Source organism: Dicentrarchus labrax, unplaced genomic scaffold (assembly GCF_905237075.1).
Source record: "Dicentrarchus labrax unplaced genomic scaffold, dlabrax2021, whole genome shotgun sequence".
Classification (NCBI taxonomy): domain Eukaryota; kingdom Metazoa; phylum Chordata; class Actinopteri; family Moronidae; genus Dicentrarchus; species Dicentrarchus labrax.
The window spans coordinates 10,907,334-10,918,862 of record NW_026136713.1 but is presented as its reverse complement, the minus strand read 5'-3'; the positions used below and the strand labels follow the sequence as shown (position 1 = coordinate 10,918,862).

The 11,529-nt window shown below is 36.9% G+C and overlaps 1 protein-coding gene across 1 annotated transcript; it reads right to left on the bottom strand.

Annotated features, from left to right (window-relative positions):
* Positions 1 to 203: 203 nt before the first annotated feature.
* Positions 204 to 9,616, bottom strand: LOC127375121 (serine/threonine-protein kinase 4-like). The gene is made up of 11 exons (XM_051420956.1): positions 9,519 to 9,616; positions 8,387 to 8,524; positions 7,564 to 7,648; positions 6,998 to 7,101; positions 5,515 to 5,598; positions 4,111 to 4,172; positions 3,931 to 4,017; positions 3,732 to 3,786; positions 3,232 to 3,406; positions 3,145 to 3,161; positions 204 to 2,136 (listed from the first exon to the last, which is right to left on the bottom strand). Exons 2-11 carry the CDS (start codon positions 8,507 to 8,509, stop codon positions 1,180 to 1,182), a joined length of 1,749 nt encoding a protein of 582 aa, XP_051276916.1. The 5' UTR covers positions 8,510 to 8,524; positions 9,519 to 9,616; the 3' UTR covers positions 204 to 1,179.
* Between the last annotated feature and the right edge of the window lie 1,913 nt (positions 9,617 to 11,529).

Genomic DNA, 11,529 nt, shown 5'->3' with positions numbered 1-11,529 from the left:
CAGATGTGCTCTCATGTACTGAAATGGTATGCATTAAATGAAGTGTACCGTATTTAACATGAATTGTATGAAATGTATTTCGGTCAGTACGCTTAAAAGTAACACGTTAACCCGAGTTATGTATGGGTTAGAGCTAGTCAGCCACTTACTAAACAGCAAAGCAATTATCAAAAGGTGAAATTAGGGTCATCAAAAGGCATTCAGCAGGTTTCAGCTTGCATTTAATTTTCATCAGTACAGATGTTTACAGTAATGTATGTATTATAAATGCATTAATATGGTAATGCAAAGCTTGTAGTTTATTGCTTCATGTTTACAGAAAATTATCTAGTACAAAGATTTTGCTTGGCAAATGACCCATAAGCGTGCACATTTGAATGCAGTCAAAGCCCCTTTTGGGGCTTCAAAGCCCCTTTTTGTAGAATATCAATGTGATACAATCCTTTTTCAAAAACAAGTTTGTTTGATTGTTTGATTTGTTTCAAAAGCAAGTTATTGTTTGTAGAAAGAAGTTTATATGTGGCTTTAAGCCCATTTGTTCCAGGGTCAGATCTGAATCCATGTGCACTGGGATGTGCCACAGTGCCATCAAAGTAAAACTATTTCAAATTCTACACATTAGGGCTTTGACTGTATTTAAAAAAATAAAGAAATTAATCAATGTACAAAATATTTGAAGAAGAGACAAAAAGTAAACTAAATGTTGAGATTGCTAGCAACTGTGGAGCTCCTACCTGAATAAAACTAGTCAATTTGTGACTTTTTTAAAATAACCACATCATACATTAGAGGATTGCACTGTACATTGGCAGTTGATTTGCAGTATGCATTGGAGCAAAGTGGTATGCTATGTGTACTAACAGTGCCCAATATTCTGTGTTTGTGGTGCAAAATATATAATAAACATACCATCTATAAATGTCCCCTTTTTCAGGTTGCTAGCACTGTAAAACTTCATGAAAAAGAAATGCATAGTTTTACCTTACAATACACATTCAACATTACTTTAATGAGTAGCCTAACACGAGTTGAATTATTATTGACAGTCAAATAAAAAATAACAAGAAGTGTAAAGCTCAAAATCATTATGATGCAGTATTCATTATTAGACAGTGACTGAAGAAAGTTACAAGAGCAAGACAAAGAGCATGTCGACCCACCAATCAACCAACCTTTTGGTTACATTAATTCCATATCTCTCCATCCATGCTCTCTCTCATTCTGAAGTGAAGGGATAGATGAGATGACGCTTTTGAAGTCATCCAAGACTTTCTGCAAGTTGTCTGCTGCCTCCCTGATTGATCGGACAAATTTCATGAGCTCAGATCTGATTGGAGTGGTATTTTGGGAAGACTGGTCCTGTGTCTCTGATTCTTCAGACTCTTGCATCGGTGAGCTGGGCACTAGTGAAGCCTGATCAGAGGGGGTTTCAGTCTCGGACACTGACTCAGAACTAGCTTCACCTCTTCTCTCTGCTGCCTTTGCCTGTCTAATGTGGTGAATCTCTTTTGCATCCATGGCAATGAAGAAGAGATCCACTGCCAAAAATAACCCAGAAAACACACCTGTTGCTACCTCTGCCACACGTATTGCCCTGGATGTCTGTGCTACAATCTTGCCAACGTTCACCACTTGAACTAGACGAACCAGTTCTGCAATGCCACCTAGTCCCCTCCCCGCCCTGGAGCCAAGCCTGACGAGGTTTTCTGGACTGAACTCGGTATGCTCAGTGCTGAGATCAGCTGACTCAAATCTGCTCCTGATTGCCTGTAAACTTTCATTAATCTGTTTGATCCAGGTGATGACTGCTTTCATTTTCTCTTCAAACTCTTTAATGATAGTTCTGACAGCTTTGCGATCAGAGGAGCTTTTGACTAAATTTCTGATATTTGAGGCACCAGCAGTGACTCCACCAAGTGTACTTACTCCTATTCCAACCCCAGTGACAATAAGAGAAGCTCCCAAAGTGAAGGGGGACAGTATAAGTCCCACTATAGCTGTAATCCCTCCTGCTGCTCCAATCACTCCTCCTGTCAGACTCCCGATGGTGGTGTTTGTGTGGACACTTTCCAAACCGTCAGCCAGATCCCTTAGCTGTTTCAACTTTTCCTGGAGTTCCTTCACAGTTGTTTTGCACTATTAAAGAAGCATAGTTTGTCAGCAGAAAGCAAGATACCCAGAGCTTCTAAATAAAGAGCAACTTAAAAACCCCTGTAAAATGTGTTTTTGCGAGAGTTTATTCTCACCTTGCTGAAATTATGTACAAGTGTACTCTAAGATTTTAATGACAGACTGAATAGTTGGAGGTTTAACTCTGCTAGTTTTCAGTACTATATTTTTAATTAGTATTCTATATACAGTTACATATATGTACAGTGTAGACTGGCATTGGAGTTTATATGAATGTAAGCTTTCATGTAATTTTATTAATGCAATTCATGTTCATCATGTGTTATGGATTTTATGTTGGTAATGGACCCCAAAAAGATTAGGTGATTGCCATGGCATCAATTATTGGGGATCCTTAAATAAATGAATAAACTGTAGCACCCTGTGAAATCAGTGTTGGCTGTGGTTCACACAACTGCTGCCAAAATTGGCCATAAACTACATTTGATTAGTATCTTCTCTGACATGCAGTGGTCAATGTATGCAAAAACTTGTGAGACTGAAAGAAGCAGTAGTGCTGCTTTCCAAATATATATATGCGCCTCTCACTGATCTCCTTCTCCGTTATAGCTGGTTTCAGTCACGTGACGCTGGCTCTGAACGAAAACGCGTTGTGGATTAGCTAGACAGGTAAGCTAGTGCTTTACGTCCCTGTCAGCGATTATAGTTTTTCAAAATGGCGGAACGACATGGAAGCCTCCATGGACTTGCCCGTCCAATGTATACAGATAAGAGATTCTTCGCTTACGAGGATAAGTCAGATCATTGGCAGAGGTAATTTTACACCAATGAGGACACATTTATGAATGAAGACATTGATTTTAGTTAATAAAATACTTAAAACACTACACAATGTCCCTTTAAGAATGGTGCAGCTCTAAATGGAAAGTTAGCAAGATAAAAATGAAATGTTGGATATAGTTTGTTCTAAGAGAGTGGGTTCCAGTACTGTACAGTACTTTACAGATGTGGTACCTTTTCTATGAGACAAACTTGAAAACAAATGGGTGTAAGGGGGCCAGACTGTCAGTACTTTACAGATGCGGTACCTTTTCTATGAACAGCTTAAAACCACAGGATGCTCCAGGATCTCACTGGCTGTTGGTCTTGATTGAGGGTCTTTTTCCAATATATCTTTCAGTAGTTCACGAAGCTCTGGTGAGAAAGTATCTGGGATAGATGGGTAAGGGCCACCTATTACCTTGGGCATGAGCTTGACTGGAGTCTCTGCTGTGAACTGAAGGAGAGTTATTGTTAGAAAACTCTAACACTAATTATAATTGGTTTCTATTTACTTTTTAGTCTTCTCCTAGGATTGTTTTTTGTTATTTAGATCTGAAATATACAGTAACAGAGTTTAATTTGTTAAAATAAATATTTCTTGTATTTTTTAATGTTCATACATATATATTTGTGTACCCATTCCTAAATAATCTTTTGCATTGCATTCGTTCACATTGCGAGAAAATACAATATCTTGTTCAGTACTAAGTTAAAGCAGGCTTTTATTAAATTGATTGATTACGTAATGCCTTGATGACTTGCAAACGTAGGTAACTTACCGCTGATGTTTGAGTACAGAGCTCATACAGTATGCATCCCACTGACCAAATGTCACTATAAATAAAGAATAAATAAATAAATAAATAAATAATATTAATAATATTAATAATAATAATAATAATAATAGTTTTAAACCAAGTAGAGTCGTTGTTGTGTTGGGAATCAAGGTCATTCTCATTTTGGTAAAAACCTTTTTACCTTTTAGCATCATAGGTCCCCTGTGTGAAGACTTCTGGTGCCAGATAATTTATTGTTTTCAACCGATTTGACTTGGTGTTTTTTGAACTGTGTGAAAAAACAAAACATGTTGCATTGATGTATTTGGGTTTGTGTGTATATACAGACAAAAATATATAGCAAAATTACAGTGTACAGTACTTTTCATGGATTTTTCCAAACTCGCCCAAGCATACTGTTCCAAATTCGGTGAAGTACACGTTCTATGAAAAGAGGAATGGTGATACTGTAACTTTCAATAGCCTAGTTAAGTCACTCTTTAAGAATTTACACAAGTATATTACTTAGGGATGCACATTATTGGACTTTTACCGATATCAGATATGCCAACATTTTCCGACTCATTTTGGCATGATATATGCACATTCAAACAAATTCCAGAGAACATCAAGTCTCTACTGTAGTGGAATTAACCAATTTTAATACCAACTCTTATTGTGATTGCCCACTGGCCTGAAATATACACAATTACATTCAAACTGTAAAATTCTGGCTTCTTTAACATGGTTGGATGATCAACCCTGACAACAACCACGGCAAGTTTGACCTATTTCACAAGTTGCAAAATAAGTGAATAAATGTAATCTCCGTCCACTAGGATGTGAAAGTAAGTGGATTCTACAACTGAACAGCAATTAAAGCCAAGAAAGAACATTTATAGACATAGTGTACTCTTTTTCACATTGCTGAACAAATTATCCTTAATTATTAGGGCTACATATGCTTCACAGACCTTTGCTTAAACTTAATAATATATTATTTAATAAATTAATTCAAACGTAGGATGTCAGCTTGCAACTCCTGAAAAATACCCGCGCCTGGGCATCATGTAGCATGTGGCTTAACATAGACCACAAATCCCTACATCTTCAATGAACGGTAACAGCTGGTTGTCCAGAACAATACACTCAATGAGACTGATGCCTTTGGTCCTGGGGGGATCGCGGTAAAGTTTTTTGGCTTTGTTTACAGACTGGAGAATAGGCTGCTGACAGGTGTCTCCCTTTGTTCTTCCCAAATTTGTAGTAATGATTGGAATGCCATTATATTTTTAATGTTAAAGGAATGATGAACACTTTGCTATCTATTTTGGAAACTTTAGAAAGACCTTCACACAGCAGACATACATGCTCACAGATGCGATGACGCCAGCTTTGGCTTGTGCACCCTTGTGCTGGGTCAAGCATGTAGCCTAGTTAACAGTATGATTCAAGCCTCATCCTATTGGTCTGTCATATCGGGAGAAATTGCAGATGCCGATGTTTCATTTTAAAGCCTTTATTGAACGGTATCGATGGCGTTCTGATATCATTGTGCATCCCTAATATTACTGAGAACACTTAAAAATAGAAGTTTAAATTTGACAGCCCAAAAGCCCTTTTTTCCAAATGAAAAGAATATATAGAAAGAAAGGTTAATTTCAATGATAATAACACATTATCAATACATATTTTTTACATTGTGATGGTTTAAAATAGCTAATGGTTAAATTCTGTGGAAGCACACAATCTTTTAATCGTATACACGTAGTAATATGTGTAGTACCTCTGGCGTCAGATGTTTGTGAAGCAAGCCTTTATCATGACTGGTTTTCAAAGCCATGCAGATCTCAACAATCCAGCTCAGTACCTACAAAACACATTATGGTACTACATAGCGGCCAATGAATAAATGAATGGCAATTAATTGCAAAATATGTACACTACTGCAGCAGGGCAGGAATTACACCACGGCCAAATGGCCAGTACTCTAGATGCCCCTTCAGTGTCCAAATCTAGTGTCCTAGACTTCACTTCCCATATTTATTTAATAACTTCAGTTACTAGCTATAAGTTACAGATCCAGTTTAGAAAAATAAAAATAAATTAATAAATGTATGTATTACCTATGTACCCCATGTATGTTGTACCCAGCAGTATGTAAAGTGAACACATTAATACATCAATCATTATAATCAAGTAATATAATACATATTTTGATGCTGATAGTTTTGTAGATAGGTTTTTAGGTTTTGAATGTAGGACCTTTACGTGTAGTATTTTTACACTGTAGTATTGGAGTCCTTCTTCCATCACTATTTAATCCATATGTGGACTGCATAAACAGTGTACAGTTGTTAAAGTTGTGAAATCTATCTTGTATTTCTATTGTATAGCCTATAGCTCCAAATATCGGTAAGTCAGCTCCTTGATTACTAACAATCGGTATCGGAGTCTGCCCTGAAAATAACATATCGGTCAATCCCTATCACAAATGCGCTTCAGAGATGTTTTCCTATAGTTGGTGTGACGGCTGACTTGCTGAACTGCTGTGTCTCGCACCCCTGAGGTGACCACACAGAGAGTGTTTCTGCTGCAAAGCTGACGCTGCCCACCCTATCTTTCTACATTGAGTTTCCCTTTGATAAATACAAAACACTAAAAGCCTTGTTAACATATGAATTGATTCTGTCTACAGAAATGTTTGAGAGCTTTTAATCTGAAACAGATACAGTAGGTGCTGTGTATAAAAATCTGTTAACATGGCCTCTGAAATAAAAACTAAGATGTTCTGCCATGCACATGCACTGCAGAGGCAGGCAGTGTGGAGCAGGCCTTAAAAGGAAAGGCTCGGCTGTTAACACACAGCAGCAGTTGGGTTGTGGTTGTGCTAACCAGACGTGGAGGAAGTATTCATGGCCATTATTTAAGCAAAAGTAGTAATACCAACCCCACTGAGAATTACTTGACTACAAGTAAAAGGTATGCATTCTAAACCTTACTAAGGCAAAAGTATCTAAGTATTATACCAAAATGTTCTCATTTTGCAGTAAAATGGCCCCTGTCAGTGTTTTACTATTATATATGATCTTATTGGGTTACTGATGCATTAATGTGTATGTTACATGCCCTTGGTGCCCTATATTTTGGCTATGATGCCCCAATACATTTGTATTTAACAAAGGTCAAAGGTAAAAAAATACTCCAGGCCTGCTGCAGTATATTTCACTGATGTAATCTGAAATGTCTTTTGCATAAGGCTACTGTACCTGAGACTCTTCAGAAGGTTGCTTCTTATCCACACTCTCTCTGATCTTTGTAGCAAGGTTCCCTCCCTGACAGTAGTCCATCACTACATAGTATACGTTTTCATCTTTATGGCAAAAGAAGAAAAGAGATTCTGTTAGTATCTTATAACAAGTAATCTTCATTTTTTAACAGTGTAAGATACAAATAAATACAAACTATTGAAGGTTTTGTATTTTCTCTGAGCTCACTGTTGAGTTGTTAAAACTTAAATTCGGGATGCGTGTTATTTTTTAAAATGCGTCTATTTTTAGAACATGCTACAGATAAATCTTGTCAATATTAGACTCCACAACACCCCTCAAGTTAGTCAGGTTTGCAACTACAGAATTTTTAGAATTTAAGTATTCTTTCCTCAGTTTGTCGATGTGGATAGTATTTGAAATGTCATTGTGTGTTGAATAAATGTCTTTTTAGAGGGCTAAACATTACCAACATGACAGAAGAGGTGAGTCCATGCACAAGTGAAATGGCAACTATATCAGACATGGCTATGATAACAGCAAGATGCAGATTTGTCAAAACTTACCTTTAAAAGAGTTCTTGCTGTTCACAATATGAGGATGGTTTGTTGTCTTGTAGACTTCTATCTCTGAGATTAATTCTCTAGGTGTCTGTTAAAAACACAACTTCCATGAGAATGGCCTAGTAGTCAGAGTGATGGGCACCTAACAAGTTAGAGTTGTACGCCTAGTTGGCAAACAAGATCCTTTTAGCAAAACCTTTTGTTTGCACTTCTACCTGATGCCTCCCATTTGGGCTTGCAAAGTCAGGTCACTCTTTCTACTAACTACATGAAATGAATGCAATTATGGGTTCTACTTTCAGGAAACTGGATGCAAACGCAAGCACAAATGCACATTAATATCAACAGTTTTTGCAAGTTTTGGCGATAACGTGGCACAACGTGGAAGAGAGGCTGAATACAGTCTTAGAACGGGAGATACTGGCTTGTTCTTGTTAGGTGCTCTGAGCAGGTTTAAGGCAACCACAATTTTATGTCACCATGAGTATGAACTTTGCACTGCACCACACGATCAACATAAAGACTACCATAGTAGTCTACTAGTGTAAATAGCGAATTTGATTGATTTAGTTGACAACTTATGTAGTTGTTCTGTTTACTGATTATTCAGTGTGCCACAAACAGACACACACATGGACCTTGACATTACGGATTAGGGATGTACTCCGTTTTTCAAAATACATTCCCAAACAGTAACTTTTTTTCTCTTGGGATACACATTCACATGCATTCAGGCACACTCAAAATTTCTTGAGAAATGTTCTAGTTTGGTTTTTAGTTCTGCTTCTAGATTTGGATAAGATTGGTTTAGGAACTGTCTACTTACCTGCTTTAAAAGGATCTTTTTTATGATAAATTTGTCATCTCCCTTTGTAGCAACAACAGCATTTTCTGTTTCTTTTTCTAGTTCGTAGCCATTCTTTTTCAGGGTACTCTCTTCTGTCCCCATCTTTGCTGTTATTACCTAATGACACACAAATGATGAAGCCAACACAAATAGCATAATAGCATCATTTACATTATGTCAGTGGGGGGTCGGTACCCCCACTAGGGGTCGTCAAAGTTTTACAAGGGGTCACAAGGCCTTCTTGAAAACTTTAAAAAAAATATATACAGTATGCCTATATCTATTATCTAATATTATTATTTAAGATCTAAACTCTGAAGACCTGAACACTAGCTATATTCACAGAGCCTTCTGTCTCTGATAAACAGCATCATACTGCATTAGAAAGGAACAGAGTTAAGAAACCAAAGAGCTAACAATGGCCAAGCGTTAGGGAAAAGAAAACACTGCATTTGTAAAAGAAAGAAAAAAAAGAAAAGAAAAAGATGCCTGTTACGTATGTATGACTGGAATAAATTGTAAAAGTAAGAGAGAGAATTGTAAGTACCTAGTTCCTTAGAATATCAGTAAAGACTTCCTCAAAAACTTCCTGTCTATCAGTTGTTCTGTACTGTTATTTTCACATCTGATAAACTGTACACACTAACTACAGGAAGTTATTGCAAAACAGGAAGTTATATCACGTGAATATTGCATCAGAGATGAGCTTCACTGATATTTTACTGAACTAGGAACTAATTTTTACAATTTCTTACAGTATGTATATGAAATATCCATAAAATATTACTGATATGAGTAATATCCATTTACCCAATGATAGAATCGGGGTCCCTTAAGGAAAAAGGTTGGGAACCACTGCCTTTTGTTATTGTCATGATACGAATGATTTTGTTGAATTGTTGCTGAACCTTTTTTATATTTTTCTTTATTATTTTATATGTTACAATGCTAATCACATTTAAATTCTGAGTAATTACCTTCACAGTCTTAACTTAATAATAGATACTCTGTATAAATTGTTTTGATCTGTCTGATATAAACAAAACAATAGAAAATAAATCCTTTCAATATGATAATTTAGATTATAATAACACACAAGCACAATACATACCAAAATGCAAAACCCCTGGATGACAGCAACAGCAGTGAAGCTGCTCTCCTAACAACCAAAAGTGAACCTTCTATTGAGAAATGAAACTAAATATTAAGGTCTTCACCCACACAGGGCTGTCATTTTGCATCATCCTATCACAGCCTGTAAAGAGTTGTTGAGCTCATACATTATGTGCATTGATGTGTCAGATGGTGGGAAAGTACCATTCTAATTACATTGGTAAAAACTGCTATGGTCCAAAGAGTATTTGTATTTTTAAGTTGATAAAAACATAAATTATTTCTTAAAGAAATGGGCAACTAGAAAATACCTTTGATAAAATGTCAAAGATACAATACTTTTAACTGAAATAAAATAAAAAATAGACTTTAATAAAAGATGAAAACCAAAACAACATTGTGTATTTACAAAACTAGAAACATATTCAACAAATGGTAGTTTTAGTCTTTGTCAATGTGGTCAAATTTGTCAACACAAGAAGCACGAGAAAAGCATTGGTACATATATTTATTGAGACTGGAATGTCACATGACTGTGAGTGACTTGCCTTTACAAAATGGTGTGTTTGCATTGTAATGCCTATTCTAAACTTCTTAAATTGTGCCCTTGACAATTACCCAACTTGACCATACACAGAACCATCTGGGAAGTTGTCATTGGAAAGGAACTGGAATAGGGCCGGCACCTTCAAAATATACTTGGCAGGTGATTGGATGAACCATCTGTGTATCATTGTCTATCAGAGAGAACTTCCACCAATGCAATTGATCCATATAACGTAGTCAATCAAGCCTGGAATTAAGTCATTAATTCTGAAATATGAAGATAATTGCATCTATTCTGGGATCTACCACAGATCGCGGTAAACGCTGCACCCGCTAGGAACACTGCCAGGCACAGAAGCAGTATTTTCCAGCACAGATGAGGCTCGTTGATATGTGGAACAGCAGTTAAGACCAACAGTTCATTTATAAGAAGGATGGGCAGACTGACTGACCCGAAAACCTAATGTCTCCGGCCACGGCTGTCAGTTAAGACTAATACTAAAACCAATAAAGACTGGACTATAACTTAACATTTTTAAACAATTAAAATTAAACTAAACAAAAATAAGCACATGTACCGTAACTGACAATTTAAAACTAACTGAAACCAAACTGAACTGAAACAAAAAATAAAAATGAAATCCGAAACTATAACTCTGTTGCCAAGGTGCATTTCTGTGAGAAACATCACTGAGCTGAAAATGTTGCTTGTTCTGCTGTTGGTGACTGTTTGGGATTTTGTGTCAGTCTGGATTTTTCAGAATCAAAGTTGACCATTAGGATACCATTAAAAGTAAACTTTGAAATGGCCTTGAGAAAACTAGAACGGTTCACGGAAGTTTGCATTAAGGTGGGTCACAGTCACAGTTTTGGGTCGAGTACCCCTTTTAATTTAAAAAAACTCATTGATCAACACATTAAAGGCGAGAAAACTAGAATGGTTTGAGGAAGTTTGCAGGAAGTTTTCCTTTTATCTTTGGTACAGTACAATGTAAAAAACGTATTGATCAACACATTAAAGTCGAGAAAGATCAACACATTAAAGGCGAGAAAACTAGAATGGTTTGAGGAAGTTTGCAGCAAGGTGGGGATGTCACAAGACAAACAGTGTAAAGTGAAAGCAAGAGGCCAAATATTTAATATGGTTGCTGATAACGGTCTTAAATAAATTGAACAAGACAACAAATAACAACAAGGACCAGACGTGGGTGGTGGAAGGTTGGTGGTTCGATCCCTGGCTCCTCGCTGCATGTCAAAGTGTCCTTGAGCAAGACACTGGACCTGTGTTGTGTGCTGTTTATCGGTGTATGAGTGTGTGTGAATGATTAGTTTCCGTTATGGTGAGCAGTTGGCACCTTGCATGGCAGCCACTGCCATCAGTGTATGAATGTGTGTGAATGGGGTGAGTGTGACATGTAGTGTACAGCGCATTGAGTGGTCGAAAGACTAGAAAAGGCGCCATA